Source organism: Syzygium oleosum, unplaced genomic scaffold (assembly GCF_021117445.2).
Source record: "Syzygium oleosum isolate NSW1041296 unplaced genomic scaffold, Sole_v2.1 Sole_v2.53, whole genome shotgun sequence".
NCBI classification, from domain to species: Eukaryota; Viridiplantae; Streptophyta; class Magnoliopsida; order Myrtales; family Myrtaceae; genus Syzygium; species Syzygium oleosum.
In genome coordinates, this window is record NW_026607537.1 from 253,392 (window position 1) to 273,408 (window position 20,017).

General features: G+C 43.4%; 3 protein-coding genes across 6 annotated transcripts in view; 1 reads left to right on the top strand and 2 right to left on the bottom strand.

Annotated features, from left to right (window-relative positions):
* Positions 1 to 8,990, top strand: part of LOC115691168 (leucine-rich repeat receptor protein kinase HPCA1-like) — a 30,720-nt gene extending 21,730 nt beyond the window's left edge. For 2 of the 4 annotated variants that reach the window (XM_056307438.1, XM_056307434.1), the window contains 18 exons: positions 2,679 to 2,799; positions 2,896 to 2,967; positions 3,333 to 3,407; positions 3,504 to 3,575; positions 3,713 to 3,874; positions 3,970 to 4,044; positions 4,289 to 4,360; positions 4,457 to 4,528; positions 4,622 to 4,690; positions 4,895 to 4,969; positions 5,164 to 5,235; positions 5,389 to 5,526; positions 5,646 to 6,130; positions 6,245 to 6,403; positions 6,499 to 6,635; positions 7,262 to 7,481; positions 7,599 to 7,834; positions 8,221 to 8,990. In XM_056307438.1, coding sequence (XP_056163413.1) covers positions 2,679 to 2,799; positions 2,896 to 2,967; positions 3,333 to 3,407; positions 3,504 to 3,575; positions 3,713 to 3,874; positions 3,970 to 4,044; positions 4,289 to 4,360; positions 4,457 to 4,528; positions 4,622 to 4,690; positions 4,895 to 4,969; positions 5,164 to 5,235; positions 5,389 to 5,526; positions 5,646 to 6,130; positions 6,245 to 6,403; positions 6,499 to 6,635; positions 7,262 to 7,481; positions 7,599 to 7,834; positions 8,221 to 8,697 — 2,789 coding nt within the window. In that variant the 3' untranslated portion in view covers positions 8,698 to 8,990. Of the gene's footprint in view, positions 1 to 1,552; positions 1,781 to 2,147; positions 2,209 to 2,678; positions 2,800 to 2,895; positions 2,968 to 3,332; positions 3,408 to 3,503; positions 3,576 to 3,712; positions 3,875 to 3,969; positions 4,045 to 4,288; positions 4,361 to 4,456; positions 4,529 to 4,621; positions 4,691 to 4,894; positions 4,970 to 5,163; positions 5,236 to 5,388; positions 5,527 to 5,645; positions 6,131 to 6,244; positions 6,404 to 6,498; positions 6,636 to 7,261; positions 7,482 to 7,598; positions 7,835 to 8,220 lie in introns of those variants that run through there. The other 2 variants (XM_030617743.2, XM_056307436.1) reach the window with 2 other exon arrangements.
* Positions 8,991 to 9,600: 610 nt separating this feature from the next.
* On the bottom strand, positions 9,601 to 11,527 carry LOC115691173 (probable methyltransferase At1g29790). Its single transcript, XM_030617744.2, has 2 exons — positions 11,378 to 11,527; positions 9,601 to 11,193 (listed from the first exon to the last, which is right to left on the bottom strand). Exons 1-2 carry the CDS (start codon positions 11,412 to 11,414, stop codon positions 9,782 to 9,784), a joined length of 1,449 nt encoding a protein of 482 aa, XP_030473604.1. The 5' UTR covers positions 11,415 to 11,527; the 3' UTR covers positions 9,601 to 9,781.
* Positions 11,528 to 16,981: 5,454 nt separating this feature from the next.
* LOC115691193 (probable methyltransferase At1g29790) lies at positions 16,982 to 18,408 on the bottom strand. The gene has a single exon (XM_030617770.2). The coding sequence runs from the start codon at positions 18,338 to 18,340 to the stop codon at positions 16,991 to 16,993; it is 1,350 nt and encodes a 449-aa protein (XP_030473630.1). The 5' UTR covers positions 18,341 to 18,408; the 3' UTR covers positions 16,982 to 16,990.
* Positions 18,409 to 20,017: the final 1,609 nt, after the last annotated feature.

The following is a 20,017-nucleotide window of genomic DNA, read 5'->3' on the forward strand; positions in this document are numbered from 1 at the left end:
GACGAATCTGCTCTGTTTTAGAAGAGGAGTGAGGGATCAATTGGAGAGAAAGATCTGGACGGTGTTCATAAACAGTTAGAGCTTCAAGGAGAGCCTAGAGATATTCAGGGTATAGTTGATGTGACAGAGTCTACAGAGTCGCTAGATTTCATAGTAGCTGATAGTTGTTTTGAGGTCATAGATGGTGAAGTTTCGAGGTGGTTAGTGGAAGTGGATGAGATAGAGCGACATTTATATGCAGGTAATAAAATAGATAATTTGGGTGCAGTAGAGACAGTTTCGAGTATGGGGATGCAGAGAGAGACTGTTGGAATGTTGCGAGTGATTCCGAGGAGTTATGTCGGGAAAGCATCAAAGCGTTTCAATATGCAATTGAGAAATTCTGTAAGTACCCCGCTTGATGCATAATATAAATTGTCTAGTCTGTCACTGTGTATTTGGATGGAGGTGGAGCACTTGTCCTATGCTTTACATCCTAGTACTGTTGGTTACTTGAATTATGCCATGGATAGTACTAGACTTGATCTATCACATGCAATCAAGAAAATGTATCTGATTAATCCAGGTATACATTGTGATGATGTGAAGTGGATCCTCCTGATTTTATTGGGAACGACAGATGTTGATGTATGTTTTCGAGTATGTAGTTCAGGTAGTGTGGCAATAATTGGGTTTGTGAACCCGGGTCATGCAGGGAGCCTGAAAGATGGTCGATTACTGAGCAATTATGCATTTATTTCTATTAATTGTGCTATCAGTCGAAGAGCATCGTTGGGGGACACTATAGTTTCATCAACGATTGAGACTGGAAACATGGTAACAACGGAAGGAGCTGAAGAGGTGGTGTGGTCTAATTACTTGGTTAGTGATTTTGGCGAGCGACATCTGTTTGATGTGATGTTCGGTAGAGGTCAGAGATATCACTGGAGAATCGAGTTAATTGGTTACCGAAATTTCTGCGTTAGAATTTATATGTTGGAAGAGGATGTGATCATAAAGAAGCTTATTGCGGCGAAGAATCTTGCGGACATGTGGACCGACCTTATTCCTCTAGAGAAGTTCAAGCTTTGCTTGAGCTTGATGAACGTCTGTTATGGTTGAGCGCTCGTTGGAGCGTTAGGAGAGCCGGCGTGGATGATGAGTACTATGACTTTGCTTCAAAGGTCGGGCCAAGGTAGAGATTGACTGGGACCCACCAACTATTCAAGTTCTCTTTCTTGTGTGGCTTTTAGACGTCACAGTACGCCTTCTCAAGGACATTAGATAAAGTCAATCAATGGAGAAACAAACCTGCGATCAAAGCAAATATACTCTGTTGATACTTCATTATCTTATATCCAACAGACTGAGTAAACTCCTCCCCGTTAAAATAACTGCAGCACACTTGGAGATAAGAAATGCAGACGAATAAGGTTCGGGTGTGCTGATGTTCGCATTGCTTGTCAATTGGATCATCGAGACAACAATCCGAAGTTGTCACGGATAATACCTGTTCTTTTCCCTGATAAGAAAAGGGAAAGAAAGAAAGAAAGAAAAGATTGCCAGGAATAAGGATATGCTGGGAGTTGGCAGCCAGCCTTTTCATTTTGCCATCATGTCAACCGAGTTGGAGTGTCTCTTGATGAAGAATTCAATGTGATGCAAATGCTGAAGCTGAAAGAACAACTTTGAATTCTCCAAGTTTCGAGATTCTGAGTCATGGGTGTGCGAGTTCTGGCAATTCTGCTAGTTGTTCTCCTTGGAGATTCCATTGGAGATGCAGCCACAAATCCTTACGATTGTAAGCTTGGCTCAACCAATTTCTTGATGTTTATTTCCTGAAATGTATCGTTTCATAGAGGTGAATTTGCGAATTACACAACCCCGCTAGCCTGGAATTTTTGCATATCGTTGAGCCATTGGCCACTTAGATGAACTGAGTTCCTCCTAATCAGAGGACTTCACAATATTTACAGAAATCAGAGTTGACCATTTGTCCTCAACCAATTATAAGAAGCCTAGTGCACTCAACTTTCTTGAGATATCGATGTTTCCTGTATTCCTATCAACAATGCTAATGTCATTTTTGAGGTGATCTAAATCTGTTTTCACCCCCTTTTGCCCACCTCTTTGATCCAAGAAGGCTTTATTGCGAGCCCTTTTGCCTGTGTTTCAGAAGATGAATGAGGCTGGAGATCTCAAATTTTGCAATGCGTCGACTGAGTAAATGTACTCTTCGTAGTATCTACAGTGGGTTCACAACAATAAAATTTATTCCCCTTATAAAGTGTTCTTATGATTTTTCTTTAAGCATGTTCTGGACTTGGAAGTCATTATCTTACATCCAGGTCATTCTACACGGATTTTGTTTTGGTACAAAGATCATGCTACTTTCGTTAGATAAGGGAGTCCTCAGTTACAAAGACCCCCCCGCTGGAACAAAGATCATGCAAGCAACCAAAATTCTGGACATTTTTGGAGCAGCTACTGTCGGATAATGTATCTATGCTTCCAATTTTTCGTTTTCCTGCTTGTGCACTCCTGGATAATAGATGAATGACGACTTTGTAGCAACTTGCTCTTGAAACTTTTGGCATCCTCAGATTTATACAGAAGATGTTGGATAATTGCTATTTGATGCGCGCACGCGCACACACATATCTACTTATTATTATTTTTTCAATTGGTTATATATGCAGTCAGTTCGATTGAGGGGCTCATGAATGCTTGGCCAAATCCACCACCCAACTGGGGGGGGCCTGATCCTTGTGGCGATCATTGGGAGGGGATTGACTGCACCAACTCTCGAATTACTTCCATGTCAGTTTTTGAGCATCTTTTTTGACTCTATGTTTGACAATCTACCTCTAAGAATTCCATCTTTATCTGCAATTCATTGAACTCTCTTAATTTCAGAACGTTGTCGAGCATGGGTTTGACAGGTTCACTTTCGGGAGACATTGGACAACTATCTGAATTACAGATTCTGTAAGTTCACTGTCTCCGTCACTTCCCAGTTTATGTTCGGAGCAAGGACTTAATTACCACTTATGTAGTCTTTTTCTACCAAAAGATAATTTAGAAATATATTACACAAATCTCTATCTAAAATAGGATGTGGTAACCATAATTGGAGGCAATTATTGGGAAAAAGGGCTCAAGTTTTTATTTTGCTGGTGTCGTGTATGTAGTCCTCTTATCTATATTCTTGTGCTTTCTTCTCTCCCATGTGTCCTAAATTGCACGCGGAGCTGTCAATGTTGTGCAAGTAGCGGGATTCTTGTCTACAATTTGGTCTTTTTATCTGTTTAAGTTGCTTGAAATGGCCTTCTTTTATTTGTTGCTTCATGAAGGGACCTATCTTACAACAAGGGTCTGACTGGATCTCTTCCTGCACAAATTGGAAACTTGGTGAAGCTCACAAGATTGTAAGCCATATATCATCAGCTTTACTAGCGTATTCTGTGTCCCCTGACTTTCAAAGTCGAAAATGACTGACCTGCCTTTTCCTCTCAAAATGCAAGAATCCTGGTTGGTTGCGGATTCTCTGGCCAAATACCAAATTCCATTGGATCTCTACACAACCTGGTGTATTTGTAAGTCCTCTACCCCATACCCTTGATTTGGACCTTACATGTACATGATCAGTTTTTGCACAAGCTAGAACATGTTTTGCTTAATTCGGTCATACATCATTGCAAGTATTTGAACTCGTCCTTCCAATATATTGCAGATCTCTAAATTCAAATAGATTCAATGGGCGGATTCCCGCTACCATCGGTAACCTTTCTAGGCTTTACTGGCTGGATCTAACTGACAATCAGCTAACTGGACCTATTCCAGTATCGGATGGAAGCAATTATGGCCTTGATATGCTACTTCACACGAAGCACTTGTATGTGCATGTCTTCTAGCTTATCATATAGCTGTATCTGAGAACTGATTCGTCTTTGTTATATTATCTGACTAATATTCTGCCTTCATGCACAGTCATTTTGGACAGAATCATCTTAATGGCACAATTCCTTCCCAACTATTTAGTTCTGAGATGAATCTCATACATGTGTAAGTTCTGAGAATCCACTAGGGCGCTGCATCTGGGCTATTCATTGTTTGCTTGAGGCTTCTCAAGCCTTATGTAAAGAAATTTAGATCTTCTCTCTCTCTCTCTCCATGCACATCTTTGTTATCCTCTCTTGATACTTAAAGCATCTTTCTAGGAGAGACTTATTGGAAAGCGGAGAAGGCAATTGCCTGCTTATTCTTTATTCTAAGATAGAAATCCTCATGAACATCTTTAATTGGGCAGGCTTTTTGAACACAATCAGCTCACAGGTAGCATCCCTTCCACTCTTGGACTGGTGCAGAGTTTGGAAGTTGTGTGAGTACTTACGGTTCTACACAATGCTCATGAGGATTACTTCCCTTGTGCTCATTGCACTTCAGGTCAATGTTTAACCTATTTCAATGGTCACAGGCGCTTTGATAGGAACATTTTGACTGGTGCAGTCCCTGGAAATCTCAACAATCTTACATCTGTTCAAGTATTGTAAGCAAAACATAATTCTGGTCGTGTCATTTCACTGTTTTCTAGTGTATATCACTATGATCAATCTCCTAAATTTACTGGTCTACTTTTTAGTCTTCTTTCCAACAATGGGCTAAATGGTCCGTTCCCCAACCTTGCTGGCATGAACGCCCTCAACTACCTGTAAGTAATAATTGTCTTACAATTAGCTAATCGCACACATTGTAATTGCCGATCATTTATGAGTTCTCTGGGGGAAACAGAGCACATGGTGAAAAGAAAAAGATAATCTTAGGCTCTTTTTCTTAATTTTGAATTCGCCATTGCTTATCATCCCACTACGACTATGTAAAACATGGACTTGAACTGACAAAGGTGGATTTGCAGGGACTTAAGCAACAATAGTTTTGACGTGACAGTTTTCCCTTCATGGATTCCAACATTACAGTCTTTGACAACATTGTACGTTTCCCAATCTCTGTCTTCTGCCTCCATCAATTCGCTTCAACTCCCCCTCTGCCCCCTTGAAATGAAACATTACATTTCATTGTTTTTTGGTTGTGGGTTGCGGACTAGCCATCTCTTTCCTTTTTTCTAAAGATAAAATTGAAAGATCTCCATGCAAATTATAGGGTTATACCTTCTATCAATTTCAGAATACTGGAACACACAGGAGTTCAAGGAGGGCTACCTGTCAGCCTTTTCAGCATTTTCAGTTTGCAAAGTGTGTAAGTATCATCCAGATCTCAACATTTTACCTCAATGTAATGGACGTATACTTCTTCAAAACTCGACCTGCTTCATTCAATTGACTTCCTGGTGCGTTTCAACTTGGACATTTGGGATGATGGCTGAACATGTGAATTTTCCTGTGATGTCAGGGTCCTAAAAAACAACCAGCTGAATGGAACATTGGATATAGGCACCAGCCCTAGCAATCAATTGCAACTCATTGATTTGCAGATCAATTTTATTGATAACTTCAAGCAGAGTACTGGAGGTTCCAGTGTCGAGGTGATGTAAGTCATATAAAGCTCTTTGCCCCTTGCACTCACTTTGACACAAGCTGAATCGACAATGCTTGTTTTTTCAAAGTTTTTTTTGCTAATGTTGTGCCCATATAATTGCTTTTGTGCAGACTTATCGGTAACCCAGTTTGTCAAGAAACAGGAGCAGCTGGGTTAAGTTACTGTACCATTCCACAATCCAAAACCTCCTCATATTCGACACCGCCTAATAATTGCGTCCCAGCCGTTTGCAGTTTAAATCAGACTTCCAGCCCCAACTGTAAATGCAGCTATCCTTACACAGGAACTTTAGGTTTAAGAGCTCCTTCTTTCTCAGGATTAGGAAACTCGACTTATTTCGAAATCCTCGCAAGCTCTATGATGATTTCCTTTCAGTCCAATCAACTTCCGGTAGATTCCGTCTCGCTGAGCGATCCACGCAAGGATTCAGCTGATTACCTTGAACTGAATCTTGCGGTCTTCCCATCTGAGGGGGTTAGTTTCAATCGGACTGGCATAAACAGTATCGGCTTTGTGCTCAGTAATCAGACTTACCAGCCTTCACAATTATTTGGGCCTTTCCAATTCATCGCCGATAATTACACGCACTTTGCTGGTAATATTTCCAATTATTTAACAGAGACACACGGGCCGCTGCCTTGTCCATCTAGATTATCTTTATTTCTTCATCATACTAACATCAGTCTCTCTCCCTCTTTCTCACTCACAGAAGTACCAACTACATCCAAAAAATCGTTAAACATCGGAGTCATCATTGGTGCAGCAGCTGGTGGTTTTGTTCTCCTCTCGCTATTGGCTCTTGTAGGGGCTTATGCTTTTCGTCAAAAGAAAAGAGCAGAAAAGGCTACAGAGCAAAGCAACCCTTTTGGTATGGGCAGATCCACTGTAGACTTGCCATTTAGCTTTTCTCTGATTCTGGAAGTAAGTCTCAGTCAATATTTGTTGTTATTTATGGAAATGCAGTAAACTGGGACCCGAATAAGAGCAGCGGCAGCATCCCCCAGCTCAAAGGAGCGAGATGGTTTCCTCTTGAAGAGCTTAAGAAATACACCAACAACTTCTCAGAAGCCAATGGAATTGGCTCTGGTGGCTATGGAAAGGTTTACTCTCTTGGCTCTCAGTTCTGCTAAGAGCAACCTCAATTGGCATACTCTTGCTCCTATACTCTTTATAATGTACCCGGAGCCTTTCGTTGCAGTCCTCATGTTAACAAGAAAAACCTTCTGTATAAGTTCCATTTATTCGCCACCTTGTTTGAAGCGTAGGCTCACTGTATGACAGTTACTGAGTTTGAAATCTCCTGCTAGAATATCACATGAACAAATAAGGGCCTCTTAGACTTGACAAAACCAGATGTGAGTTTGCTCATACAGAGAAAAAGTAAAGCTGAGAGATGGGCAAAGTCGTACATGTTGCTACACATTAGTTTCTACTTAGTTTTCTTCTCTTTCCGAGAGAATCTTATGTTTTCCCTTGGCTTTAAATTTTTCAACCGCTTTTCTTATCTGAGTGTTTCCATTTAAGTTGATCCTTGATTCCATTAAATTCCTGAACAGTAGTAAATGAATCTAATATTTTGTCTTGCCTTAATATCCTGTTTATGTCTCTTTAATCTGAGAACTGCATTGATACCGTGCCAGCATTGTGAAATTTTTTTATTTGTCGTCAAAATCATCAGCTGTCCTGAAAACTGGCCGAGTTATAAATTTTGTTGTTGCTGTGGCAGGTCTACAGGGGTACTCTTCCCACTGGAACTCTTGTCGCCATAAAACGAGCACAGCAGGGATCTATGCAGGGTGGGACCGAGTTCAAAAATGAGATTGAGCTTCTATCAAGAGTCCATCACAAGAATCTTGTCAGCCTTGTCGGTTTTTGTTTTGAGCAAGGTGAACAATTGCTAGTGTACGAGTTCCTTCCAAATGGTACCCTCAAAGAGAGTCTCTCAGGTATCTCCTCTCAAGTTTCTTATGTTGAGAAAGCATTCATGCGGAATTTAGGTTTTTTAAGAAATAATTCCTCGCTCATATCATCTGTTTTTCACAACTACAAGTTTCGACTTGCAGGAAAGTCAGGAATCAGGTTGGATTGGGCAAGAAGACTCAAAGTAGCCGTTGGTGCAGCCCGAGGTCTGGCTTATCTTCATGAGCTTGCTAATCCTCCGATCATACATAGGGACATAAAATCAACCAATATCTTATTGGATGATCACTTGAATGCGAAAGTCGCCGATTTTGGTCTCTCCAAGCCCATGAGAGATGGTGAAAGGGGTCATGTCACCACTCAAGTCAAAGGAACAATGGTCAGTAATGAGCTTTAGTCTAACGTTAGATAGTCAAACTTTTCTCGGCAACATTGAACTTTTAAATGTCTTTCCTGATTCCTAAAACAGCCCATGTTTTTGAGAACCAAAAACTAGGACAGTAGTCTAGAGAAGAAGTGCGCTTTATAGGTTTTGATCAAGAGTCTTCTTTAGACAAAAAATTTATGACAATCGTTCTTTTCAGTTTGGATGACAATCATGATTATTTCTGCAGTCATATGAGAGAGGATGTTAGTTTGTCTCAGAACAAGAGACAATCAGTTTACCTAAGTTGGTGTAAAAAGGGTTATAGAGTTGAAGGCAGTATTGTTCGTCTAGCATTTGTGCTGAGTATTACAAACCGATCACGCTATATTCTTGTGAAGGGCTACTTGGATCCTGAATACTACATGACACAACAGCTGACCGAGAAGAGCGATGTCTATAGCTTCGGAGTATTGATGCTGGAACTCCTTACAGCCAGAAGGCCGATCGAGCGGGGAAGATATATTGTGAGAGAAGTGAGGGTGGTCATGGATAAGGACAAAGATTTTTACAATCTGCAGGGGATTCTCGACCCGGCCATTGGTTTGGGCACGTCTTTGAAGGGTCTCGAGAGGTTTGTGGAGTTAGCAATGAGATGTGTGGAAGACTCCGGACCGGACAGGCCAAGCATGGGAGATGTACTGAAGGAAATTGAGAACATCATGGTTTTCGCGGGCTTGAATCCAAAGGCCGAATCGGCGACCACTTCGGCCAGTTATGAGGAGGCGAGTAAGGGGAATTTCAGACATCCCTACAGCAACGAGGACTTCTTAGAGTATAGTGGGGGCTTCCCACCTTCAAGGATTGAACCCCTGTAGGCAAATTACAGTCATGATCAGCTTCAGTGTACATTAAGAAAATCAAACTTGCATGAGTACTCATGACTCTCTCTTTCCAGATGTTCTGGTCTTGTGATGTTTGTATCCCGTGAGGATTTTAGCATGTAAAATTGCTGGCCTCTATGTGTCAGTAGAATTCTAAAGGAGCTGATCATTTATCTTCCACCTGTACACCTAGTCCTGTCTTCTCTCGGAGAAGATATTGTATAGACTTGTTTGTTAAGTGATTGGGGGCATATGATCAATCGCAGCACAGGAAACATATTGGAACATGTGTCATTCGGCGCGGTCAATGGGAGAATTCACCGTTTCTTGACATGTGATTGACTCGATCTAACATAACATCAAAATCTTTAGAAAGAACTATATTTATGATGCAACCCTCCCAAGATCTAATTGTTAGTGTTGTTTGTCTACCATAATAAAATGATGTGAGGATCGAGACTCGAAACTAGATCTTGTCCTTCCTAGACCGGGGAGATTGCTTAAATTTACATCCACTTTAATTTGACCTTGCGTGACTTTCGTACTTGTGAACAATAATTAGGGAATTTTGACTTCAGATGCATACAGTATCAAGTCATGTAAAGGATCTCTCCGTTTCTTTTTTTGTGGCATCAGACTTTGTGCAGATCTAGCTTTGAATTCCGATTGTACTCTGTTTCTAGTTTCTCTCTCTTTTGTTTGGCAAACACTCTGTTTCAACTATTTCGGACACAAACCGCGAGTGAACTGTAGTGGAGAAACCCCTCGGAACTATGTGCGCAAGCTCAGTTGCCTAATATATTCTGTCATTTCATTTGTGTAAGCGCATAGTACAATCGTTAGTTATTTGCTGGAATAATAGAGTATCACTTGAGATATGATGCTACACCACTCTCAGCTACATTCTTGTTTCTGCATTACATGGAATTGGTCCTGTTAATCTGGTTTAACGTGGGGACATAGACGCAAAGTGCTTTGTGGCATGATATTATTGTAAACATGAACAAGAAATCAATTTGAAATTATGGAAAGGAAAAAAGAGAGAAGATTTGTTTGCTTTTGTTTTGAGTGGTGCGGATCAACTGATCTGAGTCCTGGGCTTTTCCAGGAGGGCAGAGAAGTACCACTCATTCCCTCCGCGGTCGAGCTTCCTCCCGGCGTTCCACCGCACCTTCTTGAACCCGACCCGGTCGATCATCGGCACGTATGTCCCATTCAGCTGTGGCCCCAGGCAGAAGAAGTGATCGAGCCAGAACAGCCCGCCTGGCCTCAGCACCCGGTATATGTCGTACAGAGTGAACTCCAGCATCTTGTCCGGGATCCAGTTGCTCAGGACGTGCATCGAGTGCACTATGTCCAGCGTGTTCTCGAAGAAGGGCAGCCTCTGGGCGACGGTCATGTGCATCGAGAGCAGGCCCCTGGACGCAATGAAGTTGTTGAAGGGGCCGTCGTAGTTCATCGTGGTTGTGACGATGGTCACGTTCCGTTCCCTCATCCTGGCCGCGAACGTCCCGCTCCCTCCCCCAATGTCTAGGCCGATCCGAATGGTGCCTGGTGGCCTGGTCACCAGGACCTGATCGATCCCGTAGTCGAGATTGTTGTTGTCGAACATCCAACGGTGCTTCTCCCGTCCCTCCAGGTGGAAACAGTCCTTGCAGTCAAAGATCCCAGGCTTGTCCCTCCGGTCAATGAGGCACTGGTAGCTCTTGCACTGGTACGCATCCCATGCAATGCTGTTGTCGGGCGGGGTGGTCCACAGGGACTTCGGGAACGGGATCGGCTCCGCGAAACCGGCGGGATTCTTTGGGTGGCATCTCCTCCTAGGGAGAGGCTCGCATCCCTTGACCATGAGCCTCTGGGACAGGGCGTCATCTACGGGGCACTCGGCTCCGACCTCGTATGACATGTACTGGGCCAGCTCCTCCTTGAACATGAGGCAGGCGGCCCCTACAGGTGGGAGCACCACATCAGAGCCGACCCTAGGGGAGTGGCCGAGCGGGAGCTTGTGGGGGCCGATGGCCAGCCTCAGCTCCTCCGGCATATTGGTGGCGCTGAAGAGGTCGGTGCGGTAGCTGGAGTCGTCGGACGAGCGTCGCTGCTCATTGAAGCGGGTGAGCTCGGTGAGGAGCGACTCGATGAGGGCGTTGGCGGAGGTGAGGCGCTGGTGGAGCTCGGCAATGTGGGAGTGAGTGGAGTAGAGCTGGGCGCGAGTGAAGTTGAGGTCTTCGATAAGAGGGGCGGTGTCGCAGGGGATAGGCAGGGAGAGGTGCTGGGTGTAGCGGGATATCTGGTTCAGGTCCAGCCGGGACGGCCAGCTGGTGAAGATGTAGACGGCGAGGACGTTGGCGACGATCATGAGGGCCACCATGAACACCTTGAACTTCCTGGACTGCTGGTTCTGGCTCGCCTGCTTCTTCGCGTAGTCTTCGTCGCTCGCCATTTCTCGCGAATCTTGCCCGCCGCGAGTGAAGCCCGCTTCTGCTTCGGCTTCTGATGGGCAGACAGGAGAGAGTTGGGTCAGGAGGAGCCAAGAAAGAGGAGGAAAGGGGTGTGCGTATAAAGGAGAGCGAAAAAGGCGGGGTGGAATGCGGTTCAAGGAAGTGAACTTGGGCATGCAAGATTCATTCACGTTCCCAAAATGCGATCCGCCGGGGTATCAGGAGCGAGGGGTTACCTTCATCTCCAAACAACGACATGCTTTCGCCCTTCATTTCTGTTCTCCTCCACCTACGCAAAGGCCTCCCAATTTCGAAAGCTCCTTCGAACGGGAGGGAGCTTTACATAGGACTGAGACTCCTCTCAGTTCCTTTCTGGTGTGGTTTGATACTGGACAGGAACATTGTCTTTTTATTAAGAAGGTTTAGGGTAGGTTTCACATTTTGCTGCTTGCGGTTTTGGTGTCCATGCTTTGTCTTCTTCTTCCCCCAATTCTTGTCCCTTGTACCTTGCATTGATGGGACTTTTAGTACACCCTACGTTTCCATACAAAATCGAACGAACGACGACCCCTGATTAAACTCACCGAATGTACATTTCTAAGTCCCTAGAGTCGATATCGGTAGTCTCATCAGTAGAAAGTGAATCAGCATGAACATTTAACTTCAAGCCACTAAACTTTTTGACTGCAATGCCCGAAGTGCAAATTTCCCAAAAATACGAGAACTTCAAAACAGCTAACAGTTTACAGCCAAACAGGAAATGAACAGTGGACAGACTTTGACTTGGGATTTAGCTATAAAAAAGACCCAAAAAAAAAAAAAAGGACGTGTCTCGAGAAGTGAAAACCAGATGCTGACCCTTCAAGTACGTCGTTCCAAAGAATGACAACTCATTCTTGGAATTTCCAATCCGATTTGCACTCAATCTCCACCCATTGGTACCTTCTTCTCGAATAGTCCACGGGCATTGAGAAGTTTGTATTGTATTGCAACCGTCCTTTGGCCTTACTCTGCAAAAAGTCCAACTCCACATGCGTCTCCTCCGGAGAGCAATTAAAGAAAGATATGAGAAGCCAGCCAACTTGCCAAGATTTTGTGCGTTTGTACCCGACTTTTTGGTAGCCAGGACTTGTGTGACGGTGCAAATATATGAATATAAAGTAGTTAGTGGTGCTTTGGTCAAGTTCACAGGCACAAAAATGGGTCAAAGAACGGTACCCTGCAAAATCATCAACAGAGAAACTATTATTGTAAGAATAAGATGAGCCGTAATGCCCGTCGGAAGTCAAAACTATGCTAGTATGTGTCTTCTATCCTCGTTCTATATTGTAAGGTAAAATTGACGATATTTAAACAAAGAAAGAAGATGAACTTTCGAGTCTCTGTAATACATCTTTAAATTGCTTAATTGACTTGAAAAAAGAAATTGATATTTCTTTCGTTTTACTCCTTTCATTAATGCTTAGATAATTGTGATAAAATCATCGAAACATACTAATCAAACTACCAAACTAGAAACATTTAACGTAATATCAGTTTGAAACGAAACATATATTGAGTATTTGATAGTTTTTTTATGGACGTATTTTTTTTTTATAGTTCAATGGTTGATGTTGGGGACTCTAAATGTCTATCATGAACGTCCATGTAATAGTAATACCCTTATAATATGACTAAAATGAATATTAATGGCATGGACATAATGTAATGCATGTCTAGGTAGCAGCTATTTTTATGGAAAGTGCACTAAGATCTTTTTTCCATAACGAGGAGAGACCCATTCTGGCAATCTATAATCTTAAGCGACAAGTTTTAAGGCAACACTTCGAGAAGACTTTGTAATAATATTTTACATAGAAAGGTAGATCATGTTGTCAGATGAAGACTAGACCCGATCAGTGAATTGGCCAAACCTAAAAATTATTATCCAAGCCTCTGAATGATTTTCTATATTTTTTTTTTGGTCGGATTGATTTTCTATGTTTGATTTACCAAGCTTGGGCAAGCGAAACCTAAGAAGGGAATTGCTTGCCCAAACTTGCCGAATTTACCCTTAAGGCTAATTGGCCTTGAAGTGCTTGAGCGGGCCGATGGCTTTCGAGTAGATCATCGCCTCTCTGTTACATTATGTAGCGTAACTTTAGATCACATGCCGGATGATAAAAGTGTTTGCCATTATTGTAGCAATGAAACACAAGTCGAACATTAAAGAAACACATGTCAAGATTCTATGTATGTGAGAGAGGCTGAAACACATTATGTGCACTGGGCTTCCATTTCTTTTCAAGTATTTTCCATGAATTTCTTTCTTCATTCTTATTTATTCTTAGTGGATTGTTACTTCTCTCCTCTTCCATATACATTCAATTACCAAATTGTTGATGTGGGGAGTGGGGTTTGCATATTAACAAAAGATTCAGTTACCAAATTATATAATATCATCTGTATATGTTATTCCCTGGTCAGCTTTGGAGGTGTGCCCTCAAATAAATTTGTGATAATATAATGGAGTCAAAGAAACCACGTTGTGAAAAAGTTTATCCAAGATTTGGCGTTTGAAAAACTCGACCACAAGCCAATTGTGTTGACCAAAATTGAGTTTTTAGTTGAGGTTTGACATCTTAGTAAGTCAAAGTTGAATGTCCTATGCGAAATATATTTACTATAGGCGCCCATCTTTTGAAGAGGATGGATATTCGGACCAATGTGTAAGCTAAAAATATCGGCTAATAGAATCGGTTAAAAGTAAAAGCGATTCCGGATATAAATATTCACATCGAAAAGTTAAAATTCATTTTCAAAATTGGTTCCACCTACTAATTATTTTGCTTATTTCGCATAACTAATTTCGTCATCTAGAAAAAGTTTTCCTACTTATGTTAAATGGTCATCACGTCAAAGTTCTCTATTGTTCTTCTTCGGTCAGGCTGCTTCCAATTACTAAAATTTCATGGTACAATTTGTGCTCGCACAAGGCTAAAGCCCGAAACATATTCTAATGAAGCCAATTGCAAGATTTAATATGCTACGAACTTTAGATTTAGACAACTCGTGAACCTTTACGGTCGAAACAAATCACCTTAAGAAAGTGAGTAATGAATTGTAATGCATATTATAGTCATCTTTGCTATGGAAGTAGGAGAAGGATTAAAGACATGTTTTAACGCTTTCACCTATGAATTCGAAGCTACTTTGAGATCAGTGCGCTAAATAATTGTTGTTTCCGGTTCTTCTCCCTTTACGTGAAGCATAAGAGCAGTTGAACCTGTGAAAAGATCTCACATGGGACTTTTGTATTGGTCACGCTATATATTATAATCACTTATCGTGGAGAAATACTTGAAGCCAATCTGCTAGTCAACGTGGTCAAAATTGGCGGAGCAAGCCACCTAAATTTGGTCCCCCCAGCATCGGATGTTATGCGAATGAGAATGCTCTTTACTAAGGCTGTGCAACTGGGCCGATTTTATTCGAAAACTGGATCAGATTGTCCTGAAAACCGGTGTGGATCCTTGTTTCAAATTTTTGAAAACGATAAGAATCGATCTAGTTCCCAATTCCGTGTGAAGAATCACCTGGGAATCGAACTGAATTTGAATCCAGTTTCATAAATCCTAAAAACCCTAATTTTTATCTTGGCATATTTTCTCTCTCTCTTTTTTTGTTTTTCTGTTCTCTATAGCCTCACTCATACACGTGACGACTCTCTCACAACTCACCCTCCTCCTCACTTGTTCGAGCCTCGCAACCCTCGCTCGTTCCTCACTCGCTTTTGCTTGCTCACGCTCTTTCATCTTTTACTATGAACCATTTTATTACGCATATTATTTTGTGGTAAAAAATGAAACCAAAAAAAGGTACAAACGAAAAATAGGTTCTCGGTTAGATCATGGAACTGGACCGGAAAAACAAGGTATGTTCCAAGGTCAATTTCAAGGCAAACAGATAGGTTCTAAGTATCAAAAATTGAAAATAATTTTAACAGAGTGGATAGATTCTAGATGTAGAACCTACCCACCCTGGAACCGATCACCCCTGCTCTCTAGTCACAAAGACTACTTATGCCCGTAATGTGTGTACTTTGAAAAGGCCTCTTTTCTATGAAGGCCTCCCTCATCTACTCTGACGAAAATTGACTCGATCGTCGCTCGTCGGTTGCCCTGGCACTATCGATCAGTCACAATAACCATTGGTCGGTCACGATCGAATGCCCGTGATCAGTGTGTGGTCGTTTCAGTTTGCTTAGTCCCCCAAATCTCTATCGACGAGTCGCACGACGGTTTACCTTCTTGACAAAGTTCCGACGAAGCTCTTGATTTTGTTGCCAATGTCACGCGCCCGTGTACGTTGGGAGTGGCGAAGCAAGCTGTTTGTGATGCAGACCAAGGCGTGGGTGCTTTTGAATTCAGGGAGAAAGATGCTAGTTGTTTTTTTTGTAGGGAAAACGACACAAACAGTCCTTGAACTTTTGCTCAATGTACAATTTGATCCCTAAAATTTTAATTTGTTCAATATAGTCCATGAACTTTATCCTAATGTTTAATCTGTTCAATATGGTCCATGGACTTTTGGTACATGTTTAATTTAATCCCTGAAATATATAAAAATGTTCAATATAATCCATGAACTTGAATTAATGGAAGGACTACATTGAACATTTTCATATAGTTCAGAGACTAAATTGAATATGTACCAAAAGTCCAGGGACCATATTGAACAAATTAAAATTCAGGGATCACATTAAACATTAGGCTGAAGTTCAGGGACTATATTGAACAAATTAAAAGTTCGGAGATCAAATTATATATTGAGCTAAAGTTCGGGGACTCTTTGTGTCTTTATCCTTTTTTTGCACGTTGAGTCGACGGTGTAATTAGTGATATCTTGGGGTGTGGGCTTTTGAGGAACACTAGTGGGCCTTGGGCCTCGATGGCCTCGGGCCTCCATGAATATACACACGGTGGTCTCTCCTACGTTTTGGGCCTTGTCGATACATTAGGACCCAAAAGCCATTGGACCCTAATACGTATCTCTATCTATATCTTTTACATATGGATAGTCTTGCAATAAAAATCTTCTGAGATCGCGGGTACTTGCGCCGTAATTGGCGTAGAATGTGCTTGTAGCGAGATGCAATTTGTAGAGCTAACGTGTTTGACCTCCCAATAGATTTAGAGGCAACATTTGTTTTTGCGGTTTTTGTTATTTATTTATGATTGGGGGAGATTGTGTTTGAAAATTTTTATGGAATAGCTAAAAATACAAGTGGAGTTGATGCTCTAGTACGGTCCATGGCTACAGTGAAAATCAATTGCCGCTCCGACCAAGTGATTGAGATTGGGCTCAAATATCGAGTCGAGGTGAAGATTTGTTGAAATATCTCTCAAATTTGGCTTCGTGGATGAAAACCGGACCAAGTTGAAGTGTGAAAAAGTCTGGCCGTATAACGAAAAAGTCCTGATTGGACTTTGCGACCGCGTTTCTCAAGTCGTCAGACGCTGAGTGTTGCAGAGTGGGGTCTCCGTGCCTTCTGTGTGCAGAATGCGCGAATCAAACCGGGATTGGGGGAGGGAGTGGGACGTAAGCGACCAGGACGAGGGAACGTAACAGATCGAATAACGTAAATCCGATATCCAATCTATTATCTTATTCATTGGTACTCCGTGCAGTTCCATTCAAAAGCTAAAGAAATCGCAAAATTTCAGCGGAGTTAAAACTCCTTGGAGTGTATGATTGAACCTGTGTTGTCGGCGTTGCATACCCCAAATGATGATACAACAAGTAATGCTCAAAGAAGATGCACACAAGGAAGCTACCTAGTCGATCTAAGGATTGTGTAGAGCATGGAGTCATGTCATGGGCTTCTCCAAGAGGGCAGAGAAGTACCACTCGTTCTTCTGCGGCCCGCGGTCTACCTTCCTCCCGGCGTTCCACCTCAGCCTCTTGAACCCGACCCGGCCGATCATCGGCATATACGTCCCATTCAGCTGCGGCCCCTCGCAGAAGAAGTGGTCGAGCCAGAATAGCCCGCCCGGCCTCAGCACCCGGTATATGTCGTACAGCGTGAACTCCAGCATCGTGTCCGGGATCCAGTTGCTCAGCACGTGCATCGAGTGCACAATGTCCAGCGTGTTCTCGAAGAAGGGCAGCCTCTGCGACACGCTCATGTGCATCGAGATGAGCCCTCGGGATGCGATGAAGCTGTTGAACGGGCCGTCCAAGTTCATCGTGGTCGTGACGATGGTCACGTTGCGTTCCCTCATCCTGGCCGCGAACGTCCCGCTCCCGCCCCCGATGTCTAGCCCGATGCGCACCGTCCTGCGGGGCCTAGTGGCCAGGACCTGGTCGATCCCGTAGTCGAGGATGCCGTTGTCGTACATCCAGCGGTGCTTCTCTCGACCTGCAAGGTCGAAGCAGTCCTTGCAGTCGAAGTAACCGGGCTGCTTGTTGCGGTCGATGAGGCACTTGTAGCTCTTGCAGGTGTACGCGTCCCACACGATGCTCGAATCGTGTGGCGGCGTCCAGAGGGACTGCGGGAACGGGGTCGGCTCCACATAGTTGGCAGGAGATTTTGGGTGGCATCTCCGCCGCGGGAGCGGCTCGCACCCCTTGAGCAGGAGGCGCTGCGCGAACACGTCGTCCACGGGACACTCGCCCCCGACGTCGTACGACATGTACTGAGCCAGCTCCTCCTTGAACCTCAAGCACGCGACCCCCACCGGCGGGTGCACCATGTCAGACCCCATCCTCGGGGAGTAGCCGAGCGGGAGCTTGTGCGGGCCCACGGCCAGCTTCAGCTCGTCTGGCAGGTTATCACCATTAGCCGGGCCAATGGACAAGCCGTCTTGTGGGCGGCCACCGGAGCGGGCGAGCTCGACGAGGAGAGCCTCGACCAGGGAGTTGGAGGAGGCGAGCTGGCGGTGCAAGTCGGCCAGGCGGGAGTGGGTGGCGGCGACCTGGGCGCGGGTGGAGTCGAGGTGGGCCACGAGGGAGGCGTTGGCGTCCCAAACGATGGGGAGAGAGAGGCGGCCGAGGCCAAGGTCGAAGCGAGAAGGCCCCGCGGAGGAGAAAAGATAGAGGGTCAGGAGGTTGGTGAGGAGGACCAGCATGGCCATCTTGAGCTTGAACTTGAACGCGGCCGCCCTCGGAGACGGCGGGTGATAGTAGGACTGCTTCTTCGGACTGTCTACAGCTCCCATGGCTGTCTTTGATGATATTATGAATCTCTCTTCTCTTTCTCTTCCTCTTCTCTTCCCCTTTTGACAGAACGAGAGAAAGTGAAGTGAAGTGAAGTGAAGTGACGTGAGAGCGTGAGTGAGAGCAAGGAGTGAAGTGAAGTGTATTCAAGGGGAACGCACGCAGAACGAGGCCATTTAAGAAAGGAAACTTTGATGGATCCAGTGCCATGCGACTTCCTTCGTTCATTGTGATCCGGCGTTTGGGGCGTGCGATCAGCTTATTAAAATGGAGAAAGAACAACGGTGATTGTACCAAATGATAAAGAAAGAAGAGAAATAGATGATAAGGGATCTAAATCTCATCACTCCCACCAAATGCATTACAGTGCTAACCCAAATTGTCAACTCTCCTTGAATTACTCCATCAAGAGATACTCTTTTCATCTCCTGAGTCTGCACTCCCCATCTGCTTTCCAAAGTTTCCCATGCACTATATTCATATTTTAAGAACCCTTTTATGTGACCAACATCGAGTTCCGCTAAAGAAAACGGAGTTTCCTTATAGTTTCTACACCTGGATTCGTTTTGTTCACAACTTCACCCGCAAGCTAAGTCTATAACCTAATAGCCTTGTCCAAATGCCAATAGCTAGTGACTATTAAGGTGCATAATGTAATCATATGCTCTCGCGAATTTAAGCTTTCATGTGTGCACAAAGGCAAGATGGGTTCGACTCGGGAATGTTATCAAAAGTCTTAAACTTATTGTACGAATGCCAATTCAGTCATAAACCTTTTAATTTGGCCAGTTTAGTACTAAATATTTTGACAATTTGCTAATATGATTCTTTCGACCAATTTTGGCTAAAAATCGTTGACGTGGACGTCATTTATCCTATGTGGAACGGCCAGCACCGGCTTAGATAATTTTTGCAATTTATTAATCGTGGCCCTGCTAGATCTAGGCTAGGGCCGCCTTTCTTGTGGCCAGCGAGGTCTTCGTGGCCTTGCCCAAATATGGTAAGGGTTTGCCGGCCCTTGCCCTCGCTGGCTATAAATAAAAAAGAAAAGAATAAAAAATACATAATTTCTTTTTTAAAATATTGCAAAAATAGTTCACGTCAGCGATTTTCCAACCACAATCGGCCAGAAGGATTATATTGCCAAATCGTTAAAAGGTTTACGATTAAATTAGCTAAATTGAAAGGTTTATAACTAAATTGACATCCGTATTATAAGTTTAAACCTTTGGATAATTATCCTGTTTCGACCCTATAGATACTCATTTCATTTTGCCAGGTCCCATTCATAGGACCCATTTGGTTCATTCGCCTAAAGAATGCAATTCTAGGGTTTGCAGACACCTCGTGCAATAATTAGGAATGAGATGGACAATTACTCTCGTAAATCCTGTTCCTTAGATTCCTCGTCCGTGGATTGCTAATCATGACCCGAATGCTTCCTTGTGGGAAATGCTGCCATTGTGATATCAATCGGGCGCAGCACGGACACGGTCATTAGATTTAGATGCCCATCATGATCGTGCACTGCTACAAGAATACTTCATAGGAATTTTCAAATTCCACAGTACTAGCAATGTCCAACGTTTCTGTACATGTGTTTGGTCAAAGTGTATGCCATGCCCTTCCTCAGAGAATGGGCCCGGGACCCCGGCACCCCCGCGCCTTCAAAAGTAAGT